The 14,702-nt window shown below is 42.2% G+C and overlaps 1 protein-coding gene across 2 annotated transcripts in view; it reads right to left on the reverse strand.

The window, feature by feature from the left end:
- Positions 1 to 318: 318 nt before the first annotated feature.
- The window catches only part of wdr31 (WD repeat domain 31), a 61,385-nt gene continuing 47,001 nt past the window's right edge, over positions 319 to 14,702 (reverse strand). The window contains exons 9-11 of one of the 2 annotated variants that reach the window (XM_063073173.1): positions 12,561 to 12,723; positions 8,424 to 8,656; positions 1,615 to 1,734 (exon numbers count right to left, since the gene is read on the reverse strand). In XM_063073173.1, coding sequence (XP_062929243.1) covers positions 8,469 to 8,656; positions 12,561 to 12,723 — 351 coding nt within the window. In that variant the 3' untranslated portion in view covers positions 1,615 to 1,734; positions 8,424 to 8,468. Of the gene's footprint in view, positions 1,735 to 8,423; positions 8,657 to 12,560; positions 12,724 to 14,702 lie in introns of both variants that reach the window. The other variant, XM_063073174.1, reaches the window with a different exon arrangement.

The following is a 14,702-nucleotide window of genomic DNA, read 5'->3' on the forward strand; positions in this document are numbered from 1 at the left end:
TTTAATAGCAGAGCTGCTTGATAACACATTCAATTAGGTGTTGCATTGAATATAAGATCAGACTCAAGTCTTTGTCAATAATCCAACCAAGATTTTCAAGAGGTCTTGAGATAAGCAATCGAGACAGAACTACATTTGAAGCAGATTAACTGATAAATTGGTATTATTTGACAGATCTTTTGCCAGCATATTCCATCATCTTGCTGATGAATGGGTTAGACTGCTTGATAGCAATGTTTAGGTTGGTTTTCTTTGGCTTGCTGTGGCTATCCCATAATAACACAATCAAAGCCATGTAAGACAGTCTCTATTTGTCTTGGTCTGATTTTATTACAGAGGTAGGAAAAAACAAGATTCATATTTCATGAGATTGTTCATATGTACTCATTCAAAAGCTACATTAGCAGTAGCATTTACACAAATTAAATATTTAAACAGATGATATCCTCTTTTTCTATATTCTTCAAAACAGTTATTTACATCTTTCTTCCAAATAAGCATTTTCTAGTGTTACAGGAAGCAAAATTTACTTTGGTGCCTGCTAATTAAACAGGTGTACCACAATGATATTCCAGAACTATAACCCAACAAGTATCCTACATATCATATAAAGGCGTTCTACACTACAATTCATAGAGGATGTGTCCCATACAAGTAATATAGAAAGATATTAGTACTAATTATTTACTTTAGTGCTGATTTCATATTTATCGATTCCTGCTTTAGTGGCGTTTTGTAGCTAAATTGCAGCATAGCTGTACAGGATTCAAATCCAGAATAGGACAGAATAATGATCAGATTGCTAAGCACAGTAGGAAGCCATTTATCCCACTGAGTCAATCAGCTCTCAGCAGGGTATTTTGCATAGCTGGAATTTTGCTGCTTACCCCCCTTTGCTATTAGCACGAATGTACAGAACTCACTAAAAGAACTGTGAAAGCTATTGCTTGAGATCCCAGTGCATTTCTCCTTCAGCAAGGGCTCTAATCAAATGGGTTGTGTCACAATACAACTTTATATAACGTGTCAGATACATTAGTAATAACATCACAGTGGTAATGGAGTCAGGAGTCTGCAAAAATGACATTACCTCATGGAAAGTTGGAAGTTTGCAAATAACAATAATGAGCTTCAGAGAGGTTTGAACTTCACCTTATCATCTCCTGTTCCTTGGAATGTCTTCTGGTACTAAAGCCTTATCGCTAAACTTCATAAATAGAATGTTACCGCGTCTGAGGTTGAAAACATTATTATGTCTAAAATTCAGTTATTCAACAGTTAAATAATAAAAATCTACAACAATGCATACTGATTCAATACAATGCAGTCAATTAATCTGAACTACATTGACAGAATCCACATTCTGTGGATCTCATTGCATATGGACATAATTCATAAGAGGAAGGGGCGGTAACAGAGGCCACTACTCTTTGAACTGTTTGCTTCCCACTCTACAAGTATCTGCCTTAAGCTTGCTGCGCAGCTCAGCTCATGTGATCGACTGTTGGGGACCTCCCACAAACCATGCCCAGCTCCTCTGCAATGCTGTTGCAACTCCCACTTGTTCACCTGTTCAGAATCTAGCCACCTCACTCAGGCTGCAGCCGTCTGAATGGTCCAATTGGAGGTGATGAATTCCTGTATTAAAGCTGCCACACAGGAGACTGGCACGATCACCGGAGACTAATGATGTGAGAGGTCCAGCACCGTCCAGGCAAAGGGACCCTATACAGACTATAATAAAGAAAAAAAGATTCAGTCCATCTCCAAAACAGCTTCTGATTTCTCCCATCAGAGTAATGCATACAAATGTCTGCACCTTTCACAGCAGAATTTTAAAGATAAAGGTTCCCCTCTTATCCTTGACCGGTTTTGAGCTTACCGCAGCTCACTGGATGATTGATAATAATGTCTGTGTCAATAGTAAAAGCTATTGAAAGATTGGTGCTCTCAACCAGGACAGCATGGCATAGGGAGATAAGGATATAGACACTGGGTTGCACATAAAGAAAGAGAAACTTTGAGTTCTAGTACTGATCGACAGGGTCTGCCTCAGTCGTTGCATTGTACGTGGCTGTACGTCTGCAGGAGGAGGTAAGCAGCAGCAGAGTCCAAAGACATTGATAAATCCAAGCTCAATTAGAAAGGCTAACGATTTATATTTAGATATAGCATCTATGAGGACTTCAGACTATCCCAAAATAAATTAAATGTTCCAGGTGATGGTAGTACAGAGTCAAGGAAGTTTGAAGAGTTGTGAGCAATCTTCTGAACTCTTTTGCTGATTTCCAGTGCCACCTTTTGGTCAAGGCACTAAACTGACACTTCGTCTGTTCTCTCAGGGAATTAAAAAATCACATGGTATTTTAATTCAAAGAGCAGGGGAGGAATTTCTCATGCCTTGACCAATATTTATTCCTCTATCAATGTCATTAAGACAGATTGGCCTAGGAAGTCAGTCAGTCGTTACTTATTTTAATTTTCAGCACAGTGAAATGTGTTTTGGGTTGAGGTGCCACGACAGCGCGAAGCTATTACAACGTCAGAGTTTGGAGTTCAACTTTGACACCGTCTGCAAGGAGTTTGTATGTTTGTATGAGTGCTCTGGTTTCCTCCCACAGTCTAAAGATGTTCTAGTCAGTAGGTTAATTGGTCATTGTAAATTATCCCGTGATTAGGCTAGAATTAAATGGGTGGGTTGCTGGACTGTACAGCTCATTGGGCTGGAAGGCCCTGTTCTGTGCTATATCTCTGAATAAATATAAAATTATGGAATTTCAGTCAGACAAATTGTGTTGGTGTGGTTTGGCATCTTTCGTAATGATATGTGTGTCAAGGAGTTGATCTCCATGCAACACATTTTTACAAGACCTAGGGATTGACTAACTCATGTGGTTCCATGTCCAGGATCTCAGTCCTTCTAGTTTTACAAGTACTAGAGATTCTGCAGATACTGGAAATCCTCAGCAGCTCCCACAAGATGCTGAAGGAACTCAGCAAGTCAGGCCACATCTATGGAGGGACTAAACAGCTGACATTTTACTAGCAGCACACATCAAAGTTGCTGGTGAACGCAGCAGGCCCGGCAGCATCTCGAGGAAGAGGTACAGTCGACGTGTGAATTTCCAGCATCTGCAGAATTCCTCTTGTTGACATTTTGCTCGAACTGTTTATCCTATAGCTATGCAATTTAAAGGGGGCTAAAACTGGGCTGAGAAGTGGCAGATGGAGTTCAACCCAGATAAGTATGAAGTGGTTCATTTTGGTAGGTCAAATATGATGGCAGAATATAGTATTAATGGTAAGACTCTTGGCAGTGTGGAGGATCAGAGAGATCTTGGGGTCAGAGTCCATAGGACACTCAAAGCTGCTGCTCAGGTTGACTCTGTGGTTAAGAAAGCATACGGTGCATTGGCCTCCATCAATCGTGGGATTGAGTTTAGGAGCCGAGAGGTAATGTTGCGGCTGTAAAGGACCCTGGTCAGATCACACTTGGAGTACTATGCTCATTTCTGGTCGCCTCACTACTGGAAGGATGTGGAAATCATAGAAAGGGTGCAGAGGAGATTTACAAGGATGTTGCCTGGATTGGAGAGCATGCCTTATGAGTGAGCTTGGCCTTTTTTCCTTGGAGTGACAGAGGATGAGAGGTGACCTAATAGAGGTGTACAAGATGATGAGAGGCATTGATTGTGTGGGTAGTCAGAGGCTTTATCCCAGGGCTGAAATGGCTAGCATGAGATGGCACAGTTTTAAGGTGCTTGGAAGTGGGTACAGAGGAGATGTCAAGGTGCGTTTTTTTTTAATACGCAGAGAGTGGTGAGTGCGTGGGATGGGGTGCCGGTGACGGTGGTGGAGGTGGATATGATAGGGTCTTTTAAAAGACTCCTGGGTAGGTTCACGGAACTTAGGAAAAAATAGAGGGCTATGGGTAACCCTAGGTAATTTCTAAGGCAAGGACATGATCAGCACAGCTTTGTGGGCCGAAGGGCCTGCATTGTGCTGTAGGTTTTATATGTTTCTAAGTCTTTGGAATTCTTTGAGAAAATAACGCGCAGGATAGAGAATGGAGAGTTATTGGATGTTGCTCACTTGGATTTTCAGGTGGTCGTTGACAAGGTGTTGCACACAAGGCTGTTAAACAAGGCAGGAGCCCATGGCATTACAGGAAAAATACTAGCAATGATAGAAGATTGGCTGACAGGCAGAAGGCAAAAGGTAGGCATAAAGGGAGAGTTTTCTAATTGGCTGCTTCTGAGATACTCTTAAATGTCCCTAAAGTATCTGCCTTTACCAGCGCTCCCAGCAGTGTGTTCCATGCACTCATCATTCTCTGTACAAAAAATCTACCCCTGACATTCTCTTATACTTTCCTGCAATTACCTTAAAGCGATGTCTTCTCATATTAGCCTTTACCACCCTGGGACAAACTCTCTGGCTGTCCTTGCTATCTATACCTCTTACCATCTTATACAACTCTGTCAAGTCTCCTCTCATACTCCTTTGCTCAACCTTTACTCGTAAGACACCTTCTTTAATCCAGGCAGTATCCTGGTAAATCTCCTCTGCTCTCTCCCTAAAGCTTCCTCATACTTCCTATATTAAGGTCACCAGTAATGAACACAATACTCCTAGTGTGGTCTAACCAGAATTTTATAGAGCTGCAACATTAATTTGCAGCTCTTGAACTCAATCCCTGGATTAATGGCCGACACAACATATGCCTTCTTAATCACTCTATCAACTTGCTTGGCAACTTTATGGACTTGGACCCCAAAGTACCTCTGTTCCTCCACACTGCTAAGAATCATGCTCTGCCATGCACCTCATGCCAATGACAGGCAGGCACAGGAGGTGCTGAACAATGAAATCAGCAGGCATGAAACAGCACACCTTGATTCCTTGGCTATCACTGCAGGGAATTTCAACCAGGCCAGCTTCAAGCCTCTAAACAACTACCACCAACATACCACCTGTAGAATCAGTCTTCTCCATGGATTGTCACCTTGTCGCGGTGGAGAAGCTTGTGTGGTCCTGTGATCCCGAGAGCAATGCCGTCTGGAGCTATGCCGTCAGGGTCACCCATGGCGGTAAGGTCGAGGGTGAGGTCCCTGACAAAGAACAATCCAACCAAGACCTCAACGGTGGAACAGGCGGACAAAGTTACTTCAAGCTCAACGGCTGTGAAGGCGGATGAAGGCTGAAACAAATCCATCAGCTCCAACCGTCATGGTTTCCATGCCATTGGAATCAGTTGGTTGATTTGTGAAGTATCGTGTGCTTCTTGGAGTGCAACATCATGTACACGTTAAACAAATACACACACAGGCGTCTTCACTCTGTGGGCCATTTCTTCAGAACGAAGACCATCATCTTCGACCTTGAGGGATAGCCACGACGACAGAACCAAAGGAACCAACACACTTGACCACTGTTATACCACCATCAAGAATGCTTGCCTTACTATCCCACACCCACACTTTGCAGAGTACAGTCACCTGGCTGTACTTCTACACCCAGCATATAGGCAAAAACTAAAGACCACAGCACCAATGGTGAGGACCAAGAAGATATGGTCAAAGGAGGAGGATGAGTGCTGTTCTGAGTCGGTGGATTAGACGATATTCAGGGATGCATTTTCGAAATTGAATGAATATGCCACAGCTGTCAACAACTTTATCAAGAACTATCTGGATGAGTGTGCCTTCGATAAGCACAAGCCATAGGTGAACCAAAAGATTTGTAGTCTGCTGAGGGCTAGACCTGTAGTATTCAAGACTGGTGATCCATAACCATACTAGAATCCAGGTATGTTCTACGAAAGGCTATTTTAAAAGTGAGTTTAGAAATGGAATCAGATGCACATCTGCTCTGGCAGGGTTTGCAGGCCATTACTTCCTACAAAGAAAAACCTAACATGAATGGCTGTGATGCTTCATTTGAGCTCAATGTCCTTTATGCACACTTTGAAAGGGAGTAAAACTATACCTGTGTGAATCCCTGTAGCATCTGGTGAACTTGTGATCTCTGTCCCAGAGGCCAACAACAGAACATCTTCAAAAGAGTGAACCCTTACAAGGCATCAGGCCCTGTTGGTGTACCTGTCAGGGCTCTGAAAATCCGTGCCAAATAATTGTTGGGAGTGTCCAAGGCAGGGGTGGTGCTAGCTGGTGCTATAGCCCCAGCAGAAATTACAATAGCACCACCAAGAAATTAACTGAAATTTCACATACAAATTGCAGCTGCTTTGCTTTCTCTGTATAGTTTTGAATACAGCTTGTTTCTCCAGTTGATCCAGTGAAACAGCGCCCCCAATTACCATAGCACCCCCGCAGCGATAAAGTTATCTGTGCTGGTCCTAAGGTCAGATCCACTCTACACTTCTGCTTATTTGTTCATTGTCAATGTCTTGCCGTTGCTGTCCTCAGATCAGTTAAGGTGGTTATGTCACTCACTCTCACTCATGCAAGAGATTGATAGTGTACATCTAGCCGCAGATCAATGGTCTCGCAAGACTAACGGATGCTACACACACACACACATTATACTTTTACAAGCTAGCGTGGGTCTGGCACGTGCATTATTTTGGCTGGAGTGAAAAATGGGTCAATTTTTAGTTAGAAAACAACCTCATCTAGAGGAATCAGTGGTGCCTCAGCCTGAACCTGTCTTAATTGAAAGTGACATGCAGAAAGGAGTAAGTGGGGATGAGGACGACAGCAGTTCATCGAAGGAGTGTGAGGGCAAAGCAGAGGAACAAGAAGTGGAGTGGGATTCAGAAGAGAACGTAGATGAAACCTCTCTTAGTGCTAGTGGGAATACTGTTAGTGATGTTAGCCAGCAGCCTGAGGAAGGACCCTGTCGGCCAGCATTAAAAAAGTACCCTTTGCTGCTCGAAACAGTTTGGCAATCAGCAAAGGAGTTTTATTTGTGGCTGGTTTGACTGACTGGAATATTCAATCACAAAAGATACTACATTCTGCTTCGCATGCAGGCACTTCCTGTGTGGGGGACATGGGTTCCATTCTGAGTCTGAGTCTATCTTCACTGTCACCGGTTACCGCAACTGGCAGAAAGCTGCAACAGCTTTCAAAACCCACCATATAAGTGCAGTTCATAAGTTTGCTATGGAGGCATGGGCTGAATTCAGATTGAGAAAACAAGACGGTTGGGAGATATGTTTGATAAAGGACATGCAAAGATTGCCCAAGAAAATCGTGAGTATATGAGATCAGTGGTTAAGTCTCTACGCTATACTGCATGCCGAGGCATTGCCCAGCGAGGACACCGGGAGAATGATAGATCTGGCAATAGGGGAAACTTTGTTGAGTTGCTCAGTGTAATTGGGAAGTTTGATAAGACTGTAGCTGAAAGAATAGAGGATAATCCTGGAAATGCAAAAAACACCCATGACGATATCCAAAATGAAATTATGGGTATTATGGCAGATATGGTCAGACGTCAAATAAATGCAGAAATCAAGGAGGCTGGACATTTTGCCATCATGGTGGATGAGAGTAAAGACTTGAGTGAAAAGGAGCAAATATCAGTGGTGGTGCGGTATTTGAATAACGAAACAGTGCTTGAAGAATTCTTGCACTTCACTGCAGCAGAAGGGTTGGATGCAGAGTTGCTTCTTAAAAGCATTGAACAGACACTCACCCAGCGTGTTATTGATAAGAACGCGTGTATAGGTCAGTGTTATGACAGGGTGGCAGTGATGTCCGGGTGCAATAACGGGGTACATGAGAGGTTCAGGAAAGAGGTCCCGCAGGCATTATATATACACACTGCCATGCTCACAGACTTAACCTTGTTTTAGTGGATTTTGTGAGCAATGTACAACAAGCGGGTGAGTTTTTTGAAACTGTGCAGCTGTTTTACAACTTCTTTTCAAACTCTGTTGCCCACGGTCTTTACATGAAGAAACAGAGAGAACTGGAATCAACTGCACAGCCCATAGAGTTGAAGAAATTGTCAGAATCACGCTGGGCATGGCAGTATACAGCTTTGTTGGCTATAAGGAAATCACTCCCTGCCATTCTAGCTACACTACAGGATATTATGGGTCAACCAAATGCACGGAGGAAAACGGAGGCCAGAGCTGTAAATCGACTGATTGACGAGGAGTTTGCTTTACTTCTCACTCTGTTTGAAGATGTATTCTGAGTCACTAAGTTCATGTCAGATCAGCTACAATTTCCCAGTTTGGAGCTTTCCCAGTCTGGAGCTGTGGACTTGGCTCAGTCTAGTATCGATGCACTCAGCAAAATGGGGAGAGGAATCATGGAGTGAAATTCAGGCAAGAGCTAGGGGCCAGTGCATCAAGGCCGGTATACAGAGCAGACCACATGAAAGGAGACAGGCCCAGCCACCCCGCCGCCTACATGATGTTGTTTTTGAGGCCCAAACTGATCACACACCTGTCATATCCTCTGATGACCTTCGCAACCACTATTTCTTTCAGGTTATAGACAGACTTCTGACTGAAATGAAAAGACGGTTCTCAATTGAGACTGGGGGTGTTCTGACTGGAGTCTCAGCATTGAGTCCCAAACACAAGTTCTTCCTAGACAAGAATTGTCTTTGGCCAATAGCCCAATACTATGGAGTGACTGAAGTGAAACTGACTGCAGAGCTACATCAGGTTCGGCGCCTGCAGGAAACAAAACAAAAGCAAGGACAGACAGTGAATGACATAGTGGAATTTCTAGCTCTAATGAGACCCTACTGCGATACATTTATAGATTTATACAAACTAATCTGCATATCACTGACTCTGCCTGTGACACTTGCCTCATGCAAACGGAGTTTCTCTTGCTTCAGACGCCCCAAAAACTACCTAAGGAATAGCAGTGGCGATGCTCGGAACAGCAACTTGGCTCTGTTGGCCATAAACAGCCGGAGTACCAAAGCACTTGACATCCAGAAAATCATTGATGCTTTCACCACCAATTACAACAACAGACGGATTGTGCTTCTCTGAAAACATCAGTGGTGAGTGCAGTTGATTTTTTAAAAATTTGGGCCAAGACTAATGCTGATTATTATTATTTTGTGGTGGATACCCCATAGTCCTTATGTTTCCTGCAAATCCTGAAATATTACATTTACTGCTATTAAGCCTACTGGTTTTGCTTAGACTTCCAAGCGGTGATTCTGTTGATTTTTGTTTTAAATTCAGTAGCCGAATTAACTGAGGTATTGCATGGTCAGAGTACGATTTGTCCAACTCCTGGTAAAGCCTTGTATCTGTTGTTTGCCTTATTTGACTTCAATAACGGTGTTATCGTTTGGCATTATCTGTCTATGTAATGCAAATAGCAGTGGACATTGTGGGTTAGTGTTGTGTTTTTCAGTTGAAAAGCACGCATTTGACGCTGATTGCATGATTAATGCGTGATTCACGTTGTGCGCTGTGGGTCCGATGCTCTGTTGGTTTGATTGTTTATGCTCTGTGTAGCCCGGGTTGTCTCTGATGCTGTTGACACTGTCTCAGTTCACTTCTATATTAGATCTATCAATTGCTGTTGCTTGTGAATCAACAGAGGCATTTATAGCAGGCACATAATGCTTGAAACTGACTTTTGAACGCCACACCTTGCAAATACCTATCACCATACATCACATCCCTCAGCACCATCACTGAATAATTCAGCCCCGCTGTAGCACCAGCAAGAAAAAATCTCTGGTGCTGCCACTGGTTCAAGGACATCTTCAATTTCTCACTGCTGCAGTCAGAGGTTCCCACCTACCTCAAAAGGGTGATAATCATACCAGTGCCCATGAAGAGCAGGGGGAGCTGCCTCAACAACTACTGGCATTCACATTTACTGTGAAGTGCTTTGAGAGGTTGGTCTTGGCTAGAATCAACTGCTGCCTAAGCAAAGACCTGGACCTGCAAACACGGCAATTTGTCTACTACCACAGTAGGTCTACAGTGAATGAAATATCACTGGCTCTCTACTCAGCCTTGAATCACCTGGACAATACTTATGTCAGGCTGCTGTTTATTGATTACAGCTCAGCATTCATCAAAATCATACCCTTAATTCTAATCAACAAGCTCCAAAACCCTTGACTTCCTCACTGGGAGACCACAGTCTGTGCAACTGAGTTGCTAAACACAGCACAAACACTATCTATAAATTTGCCAACAACACAACTATTGTTGGCAGAATTTCAGATGGTGATAGTATACTGTAGATCAGCCGTTTGAGTGCTTTTGCAACAACAACCTTACACTTAACATCAGTAAAACCAAGGAATTGATTGTGGACTTCATGAAGGAAAAGTTGAGGGAACACACACCAACCCTCTTCGAGGGATCAGCAGTAGAAAGGATGAGCTCCTGACGAAGTCAGTAACAACTATGGCATATTCATTCAGATTTGAAGATGAATCCTTGAATATTGTCCAGTTCACCGGCTCAAAGCAATCCTGTAAGCACTCCTCCATCTCCCTTGACTATACCTTCTTGGTCCTCACCACTGGATCTCTGAAGATCTACCCTGGGTCCAACATATTGATGCATTTAAAAAGAAGGCACATCCGAGGGTTTATCATTAGGAGTTTGAGGAGACTTTGTATGTCACAAAGATGTTTGTAGATTTCTACAGATGTACTGTGGAGAGCATTCTAACTGGGTGCATCAGCATCTAGTTTGGAGGGATCAATACACAGGATTGGAAAACACCGCAGGAAGCTGTTAACTCAGCCAACTCCATCACGGGCACTAGCCTCCCCAGCATCAAGGACATCTTTAAAGAGTGATGCCTCAAAAAGGTGGCATCCATCATTAAGGACCGCCCTCCCCATCGACTAGGGCATGCCGTCTTCTCATTGCTACCATCAAGGAGGAGGTACAGAAGCCTGAAGAAACACTCTCAATGTTTCAGGAACAGCTTCCTCCCTTCCGTCATCAGATTTCTGAATGGACGATGAATCCGTTAACACTACCTCACTCTTTTTTTGCACTACTTAATTATATAACATATATACATATTATATATATATATATATTAGATACAATTTAGTTGGGACACATCAGGACTAGTATATTTTGGTCCTTCTGGCTACCTTATAAATCTCAAGAGCCCTGTCTGATCTTTGCTTCCTAAATCCTAAGTATACTTACTTCTTCCTCTTGACTAATTGTTCCAACCCGCTTGTCAACCATGGTTCCTTCACCCTTCCATCTTCCCTGTCTCAGTGGGAAAAACCTATGCAGAACCCCATGAACCAGAACCTCCACATTTCCATTGTACATTTCTCTGGGAAGAAATGTTCCCAATTTACGCTCCCAAGTTCCTGCCTAATCGCATCACAATTAGCCCTCCAATGAAATACTTTCCCATACCGCCTGCTCTTATGCTCGTCCAAAGCTATACTAAAGGTCTGGAAGTTGTGGTCACTGTCTCTGAAATGTTTATTGCCTAGTAGTAGACTCAGTATACTCTCTCCTCTAGCCAGCTTGTCCATATATTGTATCAGGAATCCTTCTGCCCCATTTAAACCTCTTGCACTATGGACACGTCAATCAATATTAGGGAAGTTGAAGTCAGCCACAGCAACGACTATGTTATTTTTGCACCTTTCCAAAATCCGCCTCCTGATCTGCTCTTCAGTGTCACCATTGCTATTGGTGGGTCTATAGAACGTTCCCAATAGAGTGATTGCTCCTTTTCTGTTTCTGATTTCTGCTCACACCGACTCACTAGACAATCCCACCACAACATCCATCCTTTCTACAGTTGTGTTACTATCCCTGATTAGCAATGTGACTCCCTCATCTCTGTGACCTCCCTCTCTTTCCCTTATCTAAACCCTGGAACATCCAGCAGGCATTCCTACCCTTCTGACAGCTAAGTCTTGGTAATGGCCTCAACTTTGTAGCTCCAAGTACCAATCCATGATCTAAATTCATCACCTTTGTTTCTGACACTTCTTACATTATCCAACTGACTGTGTTTATCCCTCTCCACTGCCTATCCTGCCTCACGGTCTCTCTACCTTTACAACAACTACTCTACCATCTGACATTTCACTCTGACTCTCATATTCCTTCCAACCTAGCAAACCTGCTCACAATAGCATTAGTCTCTCTCAAGTTCATGTGTGACCCGACCCTTTTGTATATATCTTGCCTTCCCCAGAACAGATCCCAATGATCCGCAAATCAGAAACCCTGAATCCACACCAATTCTTCAGCCACACATTCATCTGTTATATCATCCTATTCTTATCCTCACTAGTGCATGGTACAGGAAGAGATTGTCCAGAGATATCCTGAGATTATCTCTTAGTGATCCCAAGATCACTAACTTTCTCTGAAATTTTGTTTCACTTTTCCACTTTTAAGTACATCTTCTCTGTGTCTACCCTACCAATCTCTTCATAACTTGAGTGGTCATCTCTCAACTTTCTTCCCTTAAGAAAACCCCAGTTTGAACTATCCAAGAAAGACTCCAGATTTTAGATTACAGTGCAACTACAGGCAAAGGGACAGACTGAAACTAGATTCAAATAGGTAAGTTTGGAATCAGGAGTAGGGAGAGTACCTGCACTGTCACGGTTCCAGATCCTCACAGTACAGTCATGTGCAGAGGTGGCCACCAAAGGGAATGAAGAGTTCACACTTGGAAGAAAGATGCAGGCTGCAGTAGTCTGTAGGTGTCCCCTATATTCACATACTTTATGTTTTGCCTGCCTTAAATCCCATAGCTGAAAGAGAAAGGGAAATTGGCTTGTTAGAACTCTGCTGGCTCTTTTGCAGCTGATCTTGTAAGTCTCTGATTTGCCGGATATCTGACTTTATTCCTTAGCAAAAAAAAAACTTACAGCAACTTAATGATTTTAAAACAATCCTTCAAAAATCTTTTTATTATATAATAATATTAATTATTTTGTTGCAATCTGCTTGTGGATAAAAATAATATTTTCCGGCAGAGGGCAGAAATAAGATATTTTGCTGTTGAGGCTGGGGAAATGAGAACAGATGCTTTGGTGCAAAATTCCAGTTATGCAAAGCAAGGCGTGAATTCCTGAAAACCTAGGACACTCTGTGCTGAATGGACAATCTTTTATTCATATGATTGAAATGTCAACAAGACAGATAAAAGGGAAGTGTGTCTCATGTTCAAAACAGTAAGCATGGAGTGCAGACAGACAGAGATTTCCGCATTATACATCGATCTGGGCAATTTTCTTGTTTTTTTGAATCATTGATCATCTCTCTTTGCAGAGAGTGATTAAATAGAATTGTAGAAATGTGGAGAGGATGGGGGACAGGACAGAGAAAGAACATCAAAATGAGAAAAGAAACAAAAATGAATCGAACAAGCAAGACTAACATTTGCCTGTGGATCATTGAAAATGGTTATTTCCATATGCATCCTCCAAGAGGACTACAATCTTGTCATAGGGTTTGGAGGCTTGTATGCCTCAATGAGCCAGAGAGCTATGTTGGCTGGAGTCAGGGTCTTGTGCTTTGGCTCTTTGTAGGGTCACCCATGCCAAAAAGGTCAAAGGGTAGAGGCCAGACTATGAGTGGTCCACTGGTCCTCCAGGTTCTAGGGTTCAGCTCAGGGCTAACAACCCTGACTGGTCAAAAAACAAAATAGTTACAGAAGCAGCAACAAAGAATCCTTCTATACAGATGGAGATGGAGGACCTTCATTGCTGCTTTAAATGCCAGTGGTGTAACGGGCAGTAGGTTTTACTACATGCATGGATAATCTTTTAGACAACATTCACACTGTTGGACGGATGCTCTGGTTTTACAAGTGGAATCAGAGCCCAATGCAATGAGAACTGGGAATCTGTAGTGTTGGAAACAATGGCAGGAATTTCAGGGCAAAGACAAAACCCAAGTAACTGATTTACAAAAACTAAGTCCAAGAGTTTAAGAATGGCATTAGAGAAGGAAATTGTGGGGAAAATGATAACTAGATGTGGAATATTTAAAATGGACGTTGATAAAGTTCAGGAGAAATATAGTTTTCTAGGGGGAAAAAACAAGAAAACTGGCACAATTAAATACCGCAGCAGAATTATATATGAGCGAAACTAGAACTAAAAAAGGCATTTTTTAATGTTTTGTAATTTTTTCATTTGTTAACAGTACCCTCAATTGTGTATCACCTGAAATTTCTGTTATTAAACTTTGATTCTTGAGCTGAAATTGTTATTGTAAATTATTAACAACAGTATCCAACCAGTCCAGCACTAGTGTCCAACACTAATGCCTGTTGATGTACATACTCTTTTTCAGTTCAGTTCTTTACTCTACATCCAGTTTTCTATCTTTAAGCCATGAACTAAATAGACTATGTGGAGAACTGCTGGTATAACTCTTGCACTGAGTTGCTCTCCCTCCTTTTTCCTCACCTTTCTGTTAGAAAAGAGTCCTCGACCTTGAGAAATAAAACCGGAAATTTTTCAAGTGTGAAAAGAAACAGCAATTGAAACTGAATTGAGCTATCAGAAGCTACACAAATCAGCAGTATAGTTGGCTAAAAAGCAGAAATATGGAAATTCCTTTTTCTTAGTATTTATCTGTAAGACTTAGAAAATAGGTCAACATTTGAAGATAACAGCAATTATAAAGAAGATTTATGAAAGAAAGAGAGAAAATAATTAATGCCACTCATCCTTAGAAAGAATCAAACTCCTGTTTGGGATGGGTTATGTATTGAAAGAAG

This window comes from Mobula hypostoma, chromosome 21 (assembly GCF_963921235.1).
Source record: "Mobula hypostoma chromosome 21, sMobHyp1.1, whole genome shotgun sequence".
NCBI classification, from domain to species: domain Eukaryota; kingdom Metazoa; phylum Chordata; class Chondrichthyes; order Myliobatiformes; family Myliobatidae; genus Mobula; species Mobula hypostoma.